The 14248-nt window shown below is 45.5% G+C and overlaps 1 protein-coding gene across 4 annotated transcripts in view; it reads left to right on the top strand.

Moving 5' to 3' along the window:
- The window catches only part of FAM107A (family with sequence similarity 107 member A), a 78350-nt gene that overhangs the window by 30963 nt on the left and 33139 nt on the right, over window positions 1-14248 (top strand). For 2 of the 4 annotated variants that reach the window (XR_010947090.1, XM_067754968.1), the window contains exon 2: window positions 10734-10797. The exons of 1 other annotated variant lie outside the window; for it this stretch is intronic. Coding sequence is in view for 2 of the 3 variants with exons in the window: in XM_067754968.1 (XP_067611069.1) it covers window positions 10734-10797 (64 nt within the window). In the remaining variant the exon portion in view is untranslated. Of the gene's footprint in view, window positions 1-10733; window positions 10798-12733; window positions 12908-14248 lie in introns of those variants that run through there. One more of the 4 variants, XM_067754969.1, reaches the window with a different exon arrangement.

The raw sequence follows: 14248 nt of genomic DNA, 5'->3' as shown, positions 1-14248 counted from the left end.
CAATTTCATTCCTTTTTATGGCTGAGTAATATTCCATTGTATATACGTACCACATCTTCTTTATCCATTCCTCTGTTGATGGACATTTAGTTGCTTCCATGTCCTGGCTATTGTAAGTAGTGCTCCAATGAACACTGGGGTGCATGTGTCTTTTTGAATTGTTTTTCTCTGGGTATATGTTCAGGAGTGGGATTGCTGGATCATATGTTAGTTCTATTTTTAGTTTTTTAAGGAACCTCCATACTGTTCTTCATAGTGGCTGTATCAATTTACATTCCCACCAACAGTGCAAGAGGGTTCCCTTTTCTCCACACCCTCTCCAGCATTTATTGTTTGTAAATTTTTTGATGAACCCCATTCTGATCGGTGTGAGGTGGTACCTCATTGTAGTTTTTATTTGCATTTCTCTAATAATTAGCGACGTTGAACGTCTTTTCATGTGTTTGTTGGCCATTGGACTGCAAATCTCTTGATAGACCAAAGTATTTGGCCCCTGATGCCATGGTGGCCCACGCCTGCCCTGGGTCCATCATGTCCCTCAGTGATAGGCCTTGCTAGGCCTACTTTTTGTTTACATATATTTGCCCAGTTATCCACGTTGCGGGGGGGGGGGGGGAACTAATCAGACATAGTAAATAGCTCAGAGGTATGTTAACAGGGGAATATTACACAGGCTATACATTTTATCAATCATACCCAATTGTCACACAAGCATTGTACATGTGCCTTCAGCAATAGACTTAAAGCAAGCCGTGTTACACATCATGAGTAGTTATACTCTGTGACAACTCTAGTTCCCCTGATAAACACTGAGGACAACAGTGTGGTTAAAAGTAAAACAATAACTTTCAGTGTTGATAGGGAGACAAACATTTGGTAAACAGTTCAATTAGATTGGTATGATAGGTCTTACAGGCCTGGTCCAGACTCCTGGGTCAGCTGCTCACCACTGCTGTCTTCTTCTCATCCTGGTGTGGATGTCTGTTGGGGTCAACAGTCCCGTTGGCAGACCAGTGCAATGCAGAGGCTCTTCTCAAGTGGGAAAATACGAGTCCAAGAGTCAATTCCATTTAGCTTCACTGCACATGAGCTAGTTAAAAATACCTGACAAGGGTCCTGTTATCTAGGTTGGAGAGAGTCCTTTATGATTTCCCTTCCAGCATGCACAATCCCCTAGCTGCAAATCATGGGGCATCCAATACTCATCCAAAGATAGACTGCTGTGATGAGCTTCAGGAACAAACTTAGAGTAGCCTCTTAGTAACTCAACCAAACTTTACAATAATAAAGCAACAAAGAGCCATCTAGGAAGTGAGTCTTAGGCAGTAAATACTGACCTCAATTAATAAAACTAGAATATAATGTCCATTGAAACATAATCTTTTTCTAAAATTACCCTCATTTTTATCAATATGGCCAAGTTAAAAATACTTTGTTTACAAAATAAGTCTGGTTAATTGATCACATAGGCTCTTTTATATTGGCTGTGCTGGAACTTTTCATAAGGAATTTCAGATTGAACTTTTAAAAGGCCAGGAAAGCCACACCAAGGGCTTGTCATATATTTTATCTTACAGATTTGGGTGAATTCCTCCCTTTCCAAGGTCCCAAAAACACTTTGAGATTCTTGCACCCATTAGGAGGTGGCCTTCCTTATTTACCTGATAAAGCTTCTGGGAACCTAAAGAGTTTTCCAATTTCTGGAGGAATAAGGTAGAGAGAAAAGATAAATGTTTCAATTCTACTTACAAAGGTATAATTGACCAAGTTGCTACAAGTCATAATTAGCTTAAGGGGAAAGGTCTCCTACATTTGGAAAACACATTAAAAGCCAGTAATATTTCAGACAAAACCAAAAAATTATAACCACATTCTTGAGTTTACCTAATCCCATGTAACTAATCCTTTTTGCTAGGTTTTATGAAATCAGAGTTTCCATTAGACTTTTTAAGTTTCTTACCCAAGTTCAGCAGTATGATCTGTAAGTTATCAGAAATGTGTACTCATGAGAAAGTCCTTTCTATGAATCTTCTTGAAGATGAAGCATTTTTGCAAAGCATCAGCTTAACTGTCTGTGAATAACAATACTTAAAAAGACAGGGTTAAAGATCTGATGACAATGTTATTCACAAAAGAAGCATAAACAAGTTGCTGTGACATATAATATTTTAAGGTAACTAGGTTTATGACTGATAACATTATACCAGGACATATCCAAATTTCATAAACTTTATATGATTTCTAGAATGTCTATATTAATAACATTTACCTATAAAGTATAATATGAGGAGGTTTATCAGTCATTTGACAATGCTTTCTGTGTAATTTAACATACCAAAGAATCCTAGTTAGTTTAATATTTCTCTCTGAGATGACTTAGGGGCCCTCTGAAGCATCCCAAAGTTAGCTGAGGTCAAAAGAACTTTAATTAGAATTTGATAGGAAGTTTGTCAAAAACATCAAAAAGTTTCAAAACACTTGGTCAAATAGGATCAAAGGTCACTGTGAATATTTATTCACTTAACCGAAGTGACAGAAGATTTCAAAAGCAGGTACAGATCACTTAAAGGCAAGAAAATTCATACAATCTGTTACCAAAAGTGACATTCTAAGAAAACTTTGTTCTCTTAACTGAGAGAAACCAAATCTAGTCTTGCACCAGCCTACTTTTAATAACAAAATCCATTTACCTAATTAAATTTAATCTAATCCCAGTCCGACCATGCACAAAACTCCTTTTTCAGGGCTCCCTTTCTACAAACCTTCCATAACTTTCTGTACCCATATTAGCTTGTCCCTTATTTTTACATCCAGAAACAACCAGCTCTAAAATAAAATTACCTTTTTTTCCCCTTTGACAAAAATGTATTTTCATTTTTCACACCTTCTTTAACTGAAAGTATACATCCTACCTTCCTGGAATACTGAAATATTTCCTTTATTATTTTAGTAGCTTTAATTACATTTATTATAATTTAAAATCTTAATCTCTAGCAAACACCAAGAAGCAAGCAATTTTTAAAAATGTTATTTCCAGTGTACTTTTTTAAAAAATTAATTAATTAATTTTTGGCTGTACTGGGTCTTCATTGCTGCACGTGGACTTTCTCTAGTTGTGGTCAGTGGGGGCTACTCTTCATTGCGGTGCGTGGGCTTCTTATTGCGGTGGCTTCTCTTGTTGTGGAGCATGGGCTCTAGGCGCGTGGGCTTCAGTAGTTGTGGCGTGTGGGCTCAGTAATTGTGGCTCGCGGGCTCTAGAGTGCAGGCTCAGTAGTTGTGGTGCACGGGCTTAGTTGCTCCGTGGCATATGGGAGCTTCCCAGACCAGGGCTCTAACCCATCCCCTGCATTGGCAGGCGGATTCTTAACCACTGTGCCACCAAGAAACAAGCAATTTTGAACTGTCATACCAGCACTTCCTGATCGGAACTTATGAACATATTCCATAACCTCTATTTGAAATGACCTAGATGTTCAATGAATTAATGAACAAGGAATGTTCGTTATTTAACTTAGCAAAACTTAGGTTACCGAAAGTCTGGAGAAAGTATTTTAGATAGACATACCTACAACATAATTATTCCTAAAAAGAAAAAGTTCACCTGAAAACTCTTAACTCATTTACCTTTATTTTATAACTTATGAAACTCATAGCAAGTTAATATTCTGACAAACTCTGTAACAAAAATAACATGAACTTATTGGCCATTAGTAAACCTAAGAACAATAAAAGTAAGACATGTCTGTATTGATTAAATGAACAAGTTTAAGCTAGCTTTAATATCAGATACTAATTTCATATTGAATATTTCCTAGATCATGTGAAACTGAAACTTTTTCTGGCCAGTTTCTGTTATAGTTAGAAGTATTTAATTTGTAAGAGTTTACTAAGTCAATTAAATGAGCTCATTTACAAGTTAATTTTTACATAAAGACAGAACCAGAGATCTCACAGTTTTTCCGCTTCAGATTAAAAATACCTCTCTTTTTTCCCTTCAGTCTCAGGGACTACAGAAGATCAGATAAATTCCTGAGAGTCCAGGCAGAACATTTACATTTTAAAGGCTTAGGGAGAGAAATGCAAGTTCCTCATAGAAAACAAGCTTCCCCTAACTGCATATGCAAAAACCCGTCATCATGGCCATTTTCAGGGATTTTTTTCCCTCCGTTTCCAAATACTCAATTCAGTTTAAACAAAGAACAGTAATCGACAATAATACATCTTATTCACTCACATGCACATGCCTCACTTTCAGAGGAATATGAATCAGCATTCAAGTTACTAGACCCTTTAATGAAGGTCAAAACCACAGGATTTGGACTCAGGTACCAAAATACTCATGCACACACACCCAAGATAAAAGTCAAAGCAATTCCAAAAGGCTCACTTTCATATAATAGCAGAGCCATTAGGGGCCATTGTTCTCTAGATCTCAGGGAGTACTGAGGCCAAACAGAGTTACAATGAAAAAAAATCATTTTCTTTCATTTATGGGAGCATAGCTGAAGGTCTTCCAGTTTTGCAAAATCCACCCTAGGGGCACTATGAGATAGAATAGTTATGATTATCCATACTTAATTATTCATGGCAGGTGTTCTCAACTCTCAAGCAAACCAACCAAAGCAATGCAGAATAGTCTCTCAGGATCACAGTTCTTTAGCCCCAGAAAGGGAGATTCCCAACCGATGCCCCATCAGTCAGAGACAAAGCCAAATGACTGTGCTTGAGTCCGAAGGGGAGAACCCCAGCCAATGCCCCGTCAGAGATGAAGCCAAAATGACCAAGCCTTAGTCCAGAAGGGAAAATCCCAACAAATGCTCTGCCGTACGCAAAACCAATGCAATAGGGAAGAACACCCTGGTGTTGCCATACGCAAGCCTCATGACTTACCAAAGATGTCTCAACCCGGCTGGCGGCAAGTGCTCAGGTCTGTCCCTGAGACACAGGTGCTCAGGCAGCTGCTGGACAGGACCCGGGAGCCACCTGTCAGGGCACGATATGCCACAGGGGAGACATCCACTCAGGACTACGGCCCCACATGGGTGCCACAATTGTTACTGAACCAAAACTTGGGTCTGCTCACCAGCTCGCAGTAAAGCCAATCTACTGATCCCAGGCTGTGGTGAGGGAAAGTGCAATGTTTCTTATAAGGTGCCGTACAAGGAGTCCAGGACAGCTAATGCTCAAAAAGCCCGAACTCTCTGATGGGTTTCACCAAAACATTTTTAAAAGCAAGGTGAGGGAGGGGAGTCCCAGGGTATGTGATTAGCTCATGCGCAGTTCTCTGACTGGTTGATGGTGAGCTATCAGGGTGGTGTCACAGGAGTTAACATCATCAATCCTTAGGCTCCAGTAGGTCTGGGGGCTACAAGCTCATGGTCATCAAGTAGTTAATTCCTTCCGTTTGGTGGGGGGTTTTAGCATCTGTAAAACAACTCAGGGAATGTGCATCAGATACTATTATCTAGGTACGTCAGAGAGGAGCTAAAGCAGAGGATGAGGGGGGAGGGAATCTGTTCCAGGAAGTCCCCATAGGGTCCTGCTCGGTACAGGGGTAGTTCGGTAGCATCTGCTAAAATTTAAAATATATGTACCCTTCGGCCCAGCATTTCTACGTCACAGTGTCCGCCCTAGGGAAACACATCCATGCACATAGAGGCAAGCACAAGGATATTTGGAGCAGAATTATTTGCAATAGGGCCAAACTGGAAACAACCTAAATGTTCAACTAAAGGGGATTTGTTTTAAAAAAAAAATTAGGGCATCATGCTGTATTGTATGCTGCGGTAGGTAAAAGAGGAAAGTGGCTCTACATATATTAAAATAGAAATATCTACAAGACATATTGTAGAGCTTAAAAAGCAAGCTGCAGAAAAATGACCCAAACACACATGCGGCGTCAAAAACAGTGATAACTCTGGGGAAGGGGTGACATTGAGGCTGAGAGGGGATAGAAAGGAGAAATGTTTTAAATTTATATGCATTGGGTTGTTCCAAATGTTTAAAGCAGCAATGGATTTATATATTGCGGGAACTATCTTACAAGCTTTTAAGGCAAATTAAACAGCCCACCTGCCAAGTGCAGGTGAGGAGAGGAAGGTACTGGCCCAGTACCTCAGCCTGGTTCCAGGAGGGCAGTGCTCTGGGTCTCTGAGGCCTGAGGGGCTGGAATGAATGGACAGTGAAGAGACCCTGGAGGCTGCCTTTGATGGAACCCAACACCAGTGTGATGTAAATGGACCCCTGGAAAGGAACAGGTCCCAGGGTTTCACACCTTCTCCAAACAGTGCCCAGCACTTTAAAGGAAGGATGGCTGGCTTTGATTCTCTCTGTCCCTGGGGATGGAAGCGAGAAGCAGCAGGTGTCACCTCACACAGCTCGGTGGCTTTTAGACAGTGAGGCAGAGGCTCGTGGGGTGTGGGGCGTGCTGTGAGCCCTGTGTTTATGGGCTCAGGAATGGGGAACGGGAGGAGGGTGGGTAGGAGCCAAGGGTCACGTTAAAAATACTCCACCTTTGGGGCTTCCCTGGTGTCGCAGTGGTTGAGAGTCCACCTGCCGATGCAGGGGACACGGGTTCGTGCCCCGGTCCGGGAGGATCCCACATGCCGCGGAGCGGCTGGGCCCGTGAGCCATGGCTGCTGAGCCTGCGCGTCCGGAGCCTGTGCTCCGCAACGGGAGAGGCCACAACAGTGAGAGGCCCGCGTACCGCAAAGAAAAAATACTCCACCTTTAAGAATCAGATTGGTGGGGAGGCTGCTCCAGCTGAATCCACGCAGAAGGGTTCCTTAACCTCTCTGAGCCTCAGTTTCCTTTTCTGTAAAGTGGGTTGCAGGCTCTTGCCCACACCCCGCCCCCCCGATTTGTGAATGTGGCTAAGGCCGCAGGCTCCCGAGTCAGACTGCCTCCAGTCTAATTGCAATGCTGCCACTGCCAGCTGTGTATCTTAACCTGTCCAAGGCTGCAGCTTCCTTCCTGAACCACAAAACAGGACCCCAACTCTTCCCTAATCTCAAAGGACTATGCATGATGAGATTTAAGTGAGACCACATCGGTAAAGTCTTAACACAGTGCTCAGCTCTAGGACGTGCGCAAACATTTGCCACAGTCATTAAGGTGGTTTTTCTTTACTAAGCACCTGTGTGCCAGGAAATGTCCTGAGCATCGAAGATACACGCCTGAATAAGTCACAGTCTGTGTTCTCATGGTGTTTCCAGTTTAATGGGGGCTAAATAAAGACATGCAGAGACACACCTCACTGTGATTCACTCCAGGCTACAAGGACAAATACTCTGAGGTCCTACCCTCATCTCTCCTAAAGTCAGAATTCAGGCTCTTCTATGTTTCTCTAAGATGCCATTTTGGCAGTTTGCCCCCTCCTCTCCCCCACCAGTCCAAAGGCAATACATCAGCAAAGATCCAGGCGGCTTTGCCTTGGCAAGTGGAGCGTTTTCTTGGTCCCCGAACTCCAGTCACTTCAGGGAGAGGACTCTTCTGGGGTCACTGAGTTTTACTGAACACAAGTTGGCCTGACTGCCAACAAATCTTTCATGCAAGGGGGGTTGGCGGGCGTGCAAGGGACAATTCTTTGAACTCCAAGTCCAGGGAGCTGCTCCTTAGGAGAGTCTGGCTTTGTAATGCTAACGTTGCCCTTGGGACCCAGCCTCACTTCCCTGGTGTGTGTGGGGAGATGTGAGAAGAAGCTCAGATCCCCCTCCAGGCCTCTGGAGCATGTCCTTTTTCTTTGTCCCAGAATTTTCTTCTACAGATGAGGTTACTTGTCCTCTTACTCTTTTTGTTTAAACCATGAAAGAGGCTTGGCCAAATCCCAGACACCCTCCCTTTTCTATGCCCTCCTTGGTGGCAGAGCTCAAAACTGGAGCACGCCGGGGGAAACATCAGGACCCCAGGCCCTTCTGTCCACCCCGAGTAATCCCTGGGCAGGCAGCAGGGGGCCTCCCTCATTCCAGCCCTGATTAAGTCACTGTGGAATCACCCACTTTCCTCATAGAGCCCGGGGTTCCCAGTGTGGGTGCATTCATTCATTCACTCATTCACTTCATTTGTTCTTTTAATAAATCATTACTGGGCATCCAGTCCAAGCCCAGCTTTGGATCAGGCCTTGGGGAGACAGCTGTGAACAGGTTCCAGCTCCCCCTCAAGGCGAGTACAGTCTGGTGGAGGAGACAGGGCTCAAACAATCACAACTGAGTGGTGACTATTAATATAAGGGCAGTCTGGGGTGCTGTGGGATCATGTATGTGATCAAGGGGGACTTCCTTGAGGAAGTGGCATTTCAGCAGAGACTTAAAGGATAAAAAGGAATAGCCAGGCAGAGTTGGGGAGTGCCCCCTGGGTAGAGGGGCAGCTTCTGAAAAAGTGGGGAAGTTAGAGACAGCATGGCTTTCAGGGAGCCCAAGTGGTTCCCGGTGGCTGGAGTGTGGGGTATGAGGGAGGCGGCCCCGTTTCCTCGCTGACCTTCCCTCCTATCATGGTCCCTGCGTTCCCTCCACTCTCGCCACTCTGGCCACCTTGCTGTTCCCTGAACTTCTGGCACACTCCAGCCTCAGGACTCTTGCTCTAGCTGTTTCCTCTGTCTGTGACCTGCTTCCCCAAGACACTTGTGTTGCTACTCCCCGGCTTCCTACAAGTCTGTGCTCGCATCTCGCCTTCTCAATGAGGCCCCCCCAGCAGTCATTTATTACCGCGCACTGCCCCCATTTACCACTTCCCACTCCTCTCCAACTCTAACTTTCCTTCTTTCCACGTACCTATCACCTTTTAACACACCATCTACTTATTCATTATGCTCATTGTCTATCTCCCTCGCTAGAATGTCAGCTCCACAAGGTCAAGGACCTTTGTCTATTTTCACCGAGGCATCCCAAGTCCTTGAACATGTGGAGGAGCAAATAAATGGGATTTGAGAGGCTGGCAGGGAGGGGACAGGCTGCAGAGGCCTTGAAGGTCAGGGGGAAGGCAGGTGAGTTTGATTCCAAGTGCAAAGGGAAGGAACAAAGTGTGGTTTGAGTAGGGCCGGATAGAGTCTGTGTTACATTTTAAAAGCTTGCTCTGGAATCTGTGAGGAGAATGGTTTGAAGGAGGGCAAGCTACTGCAGACATTCAGGCATGGGGTGGGGAGGCACGTGGGCTAGGGTGGGGGCATTGGAAGAAGTGGGTGGGTTGAAGAGATCCCAGGAGGCAGCTGGGTGAGCTGAGGACTATGGCGTTGCAGGAAGACAGGGCAGGGCAAACCCCAGACTCCTGCCTGAGCCGCAGGGCTGGAATGGGGCCACTTGCTAAGATGGGAGGACAGAGGGGGAACAGGTTGGGGGCTGGAGTGGTCAAGAATTCCATTTGGGCTCTGGTGAGTTGGGCCTATTAGACTTTCAAGGGGACATGTCAAGTAGCCTGTTGGACAAAGTTTAAATAAGCTCAGAGTGAAAGTCTGAATTCGAAATAAACATTTGGGAATCATTGGCTTAGAGTTGTTTTTCAAGTCATGACAGAGTAGAGGGAGAAGAAAAGGTGCCTAAGAAATGACACTGACCCTGAAGCCTTCTGAAATTGCTCTTGAAGCATGAGGAGTTTGCCAGGAAGGCAGGGAAAAGGCAATCCAGGTAGAAGAAACAGTGTGGATGAGATCTCACATACCAGAACGTGGCTCTCCGTACTCTTCAAAACTGTCAAGTTCATCAAAAGCAAAGAAAGTCTGAGAAACTGTCACAGACAAGAGGAGCCTAAGGAAATAAGACAACTAAATGTAATGTGGTATCTTGGATAGATCCTAGAACAGAAAAAATATTAGGTAAAAACTAAGGACATCTGAATAAGGTCTGGACTTTAGTTAATAATAATGTTATAAGCGATATCATACGATATCGCTTGTATGTGGAATCTATAAAAAGGGGGTACAAATGAACTTATCTACAAAACAAAGAGTTACAGATGTAGAAAACAAACTTATGGTTACCAGGAGGTAAGCAGGGGTGGGATAAATTGGGAGATTGGGATTGACATATATACACTACTATATATAAAAATAGATAACTAATAAGGACCTTCTGTATAGCACAGGGAACTCTACTCAATATTCTGTAATTGGGAAAAGAATCTAAAAAAGAGTGGATATACGTATATGTATAACTGACTCACTTTGCTGTACACCTGAAACTAACACAAGATTGTAAATCGACTATACTCCAATAAAAGTAAAAAAAAAAAAATAGGCATCCTCACACCCAGTCAGACTCAATAAAGTGATTTCCATCATGAATTGGGGGGAATTCAAAAAAATAATAATGATGTTATTAGTTAATAATTAGTTAACAGTTTAATAATTAGTTTAATTAGAAAAGATATGCCATACTATGTACATGTACATCTACATATATGTAGGATTTTAATAAGAGAGAAATAACAGAAGTTGGATGCAGAGTATAAGGAACTCTCTCTACTATCGTCTCGATTTTTCTCTAAATCTAAAACTGTTCTAAAAAATAGTCATTTAAAAAAAAGAGCATGAGCCTCACAAATGATGCACACACACACACACACACACACACACACACACACACACACACTCACACTCACACTTACACTCCAAGGACTATAGTACTTTGTTTCTCTGGAGAGGACTTTGACCCTGGCCAGGGTCACTCTGAATATCTCTTCACTCCTCCCCCTGGCAAGGAACAGAGGGTCCTCACCTCCACCTACTTTCTTTCTGTTCACAGAAAGAATACTCTCCTGGGGCCATATTTCATAATGAAAATGAGAAGCAGAGACTAAATGGATCAGGTAAGTCAGACCCGCCTAGAATTCCTTGGGGATGCAACCAGAGTTAATCTTTTGGTAATGCTCTGTCAAAGCACATTCCTCAGTCATAATTTTCCTAAACCCGCACCTTGTTCAATAGCTGGCTTGGTTTTCCTCCTGCAGTAAAAGCTTTGGCACCATCTGGGTTCAAATTCCTTCTCCACTACTAACTAGTTATGTGATCTTGGGCAAGTCACTTGAGCCTTATTTTCCTCATCTCTAGAAGGGGCATAACCATGCTTGATCAAAGAGTGGGTTAAATGAGATGAATGGTACATTAGATATAATTTCATCCTTTGAAGAATGGATATGAGCTAGTGAATGCCAAATGTCTGGCATGGTGCCTGGCACTCGTGGTGGCTGGTTGTTGATAAGAAACATGATCAGTCTGGCCAAGGACTGAGGTATCCAAAGATCAAAGTGTGTCACTTTGGTCCTTGGGATTCTGTGTGATGACAGGGACCTCTGAGTCAGAGCAGAAGCTGGGCCTGGGCAGTGCTCAAGGGAGAGCCAGAGACAACTTGGTTGGCAGCTGGCCTAGGTGGCACCAAGGCTGGAGAGGACACAGAGGCAGAGGGAGGTGGTACTGTGTGGCCAAGGCGCCGGCAGCCAGCTCAAGACTGATCCACAGACACAGCCTTAAACAGAGGCCATCCAGTACCCTGGACAGCTCCGGGGGGCGCTGGCGGTGTGTGTGGAGAGCAGTCTATAGATTTCAGGGGCATTGGTTTTATGGGTGGAGAACTGAACTGGGTGTTGATTCCTCTAACTAGCTCTTTGAGCATGAGCAAGCCACCTCACCTCCCTGAGTCTCAACTACATCATCTCTAAGGTGGTATCTTGGATGGGATTCCTACATTCATGTTAACATACTTACCTTTCAGTGTTTTCGTGAAGAGTAAATAAGATAACGGAGCGGCAACAGAGTGGCCCATTTCTGAGGTCAGACCATCTGAGTTTGTATGACAGCTCCACACTGTGTGACCTCAGATAAACTGCTTAACCTCTCTGAGCCTGTTTCCTCTTCTGTAAATTGGAAAACTAACAGGCCCTAATTCATAGGATTGTGAAGATGAAACAAAATAGGACATAAAGCACATGAACATTAGTTTTTGTTTTAGAAGAAACTTAGCACAGCACCAGACACAGGGTAGATAATCAAAGTTGTTGTTTTCTTATATTTTCCAAACTATCTGCTTGACTTTGCCCCTCCACCTTTAGACTCTTGGTTGGTCCTCCCATTTCTGGATGTTAAAGGAATTTCACAAAGCCAGAGAAATCAGTCTTGTGGAATCCCACGGGCTTCCCATCCTAACTTTCTTCCCCCAGCAAAGCCCCCGCTTCTCAGTGTCACCCACCACAGGATGCCTTGGAACACTTTTCAAAAAAATACCAATATATAGTGTTCTGTGCTAGCCACTGTGCTTAGAGATAGAGATAATGTGTTGGTTACCCTCATACCTGAGAGATGAGTACCATGGTTATCCCCATTTTACAGATGAGAAAATTGAGGCTCTGTGAGAATAGATAAATAAATCGTAGGGTCACACAGCTATTAATCAGTGGCGCTGGACCTGATCCCAGGGGTGGCACTTCAGAACCCCACACCCGCTTGTAGCATTCAACAAGGCCAGCGGCCAGGGAAATAGAGAAGAGTAGGTAGGAGACCGAGGCTGGAAATCAGGACACCGGGTTCTCACCTTGGCCCTGGAACCCTGAAGCTAGGAGTCCTCATGCCAGACGCTTACCCGCGCCCAGTCTGCTGCCTGGGCAGGGATACCTACCTGGTCCCTGCCCCCTGTCCCTCCCCCGCGGGCGCCTCTGGGCCTGGCCCTCTGGCAGCCACTGTAACCTGATCCGCGGCGGGGTTTGGTTCTCGGGCAGCGTCACCGTCACGGAGGCGCTCCGACCCGGGACTGCGCTCCGACCCGGGACTGCGCTCCGACCCGGGACTGCACTCCGCGGTGCGCTCCCAGCCTGCAGTGCCGGCTCCGCAGACCCGTGCACCGGCGCATGGCGCAGAGGCTGAGCGAGCGGGTCCGGGGGCCCAGCGAGGCCACCGGCCTCTACCGGGCCGTGCTGCTCAGGTCCGGTAAGTGGGGGCAAGTCTACCCGGCCCCCCGCCTCCGGGAGAGCGCTAGGAGGGCATGGCGGGAGCACTGCCCTCAGCCCCTGGCTAGCAGGGCGCCTCGGTCCTTCTTTACTGGTCTGCTTTCCTCCTTTCCTTTCCTTCCATCCTCCGCTCTTTCATTCTTTTTAATTACTTTTTTTCTTCTTTCCTTACTTTCATTCCTTCTTTCCTTCCTACATTCGTCCTTTTGGGGACCTACCCTTATTAGATATATTGCTTTATTCCTTTATATGCACTTGCGGTGCGCGCGCACATACGCACACTCAGTGTTCCCTGACTACAAAAGTCCCGCAAGCTTCCACCTCCTGGCCAGCCCCTTAAGCAGAGACTCACACAAAGTGGGGGAAGGAGGCATTGGTAGGCGTGGGAGAACGGACATGGGTAAGACTGGTAGCGCGCGGTGGGGCGTAAAGAAGCGCAAGCCCGCTGGTGAAGGACTTCCAATGTCCAGTGAGGGGAAAGGGCGAGGGGGGAACAAGTTACAGGAAGGTGAGGAACGGGTTTTCTATAGGTATGCATTTAAGGAGAAAACGATTTGGAAAGAAACGCCTGGTGATTGTTTTCGAGGATGCGAGTTGGATAAGTGTTTTTTTAATTTGTCTTTTTACTCATTTGCAGTAAGCACATACTACTTTTCTACTCTGGACAATAGTTTGTTTATTTAGGAAAATGAAACAAAAGTAATATAGGGCCAGTGTGAAAATAATTTGGCACGTACAGGGATGTAGAAAGAAGAAAAATCATGCCCACTGTAAGCATCTGGGGTGTTTCCTTCCGGACTCTGTGCTTGGAGAGAGACGTTCAGAGGGGGTGAAAATCGGTCTCCTGCCGGCTCCCTGCCAGCTGGGGGTGTGTGATTAGAAAACCTCAAGGGCCTTGGGCTCCCGAGGCAAGCTAACCTCTGCCTCGGGCAAGGAACCTACCCCACCCAGTAGTCCTGCCCACTGACCCCTGCAGCCGAAAGCGCTAGGCGAGCCGGAGCCGCTGGCCGCGGGCCTGCAGGAGCGGCGCTCGCCCGCCGCCCGCACGTAGTCGGCTCTGGGACCGATTGGCGTTTCTTCCTTAGGTTGGCCCCGCCCCGGGGAGATCCCGCCGCGGAGTTACTGCTTGGGAGCTTTGAAACAACGGTTCTCTAAGTCCAAAAGCACGGTCTAGGCAAGACTTCAGGACTGGCGGCGCCTTCCTGGAGCGGGGTACCTTAAACCTTGGCTGAGCCAGGGCAGGCAGGAAGCGAGGAGCTCGATAATTCGAAGAGGCTGATTTCAAACCTCAGCTCCAGAAATGTCCCTACAAAACACTCTT

The sequence above is a fragment of the Pseudorca crassidens genome, chromosome 10 (assembly GCF_039906515.1).
Source record: "Pseudorca crassidens isolate mPseCra1 chromosome 10, mPseCra1.hap1, whole genome shotgun sequence".
Classification (NCBI taxonomy): domain Eukaryota; kingdom Metazoa; phylum Chordata; class Mammalia; order Artiodactyla; family Delphinidae; genus Pseudorca; species Pseudorca crassidens.
The sequence above is the reverse complement of the archived record's forward strand: the minus strand, read 5'-3'. Positions and strand labels throughout refer to the sequence as shown.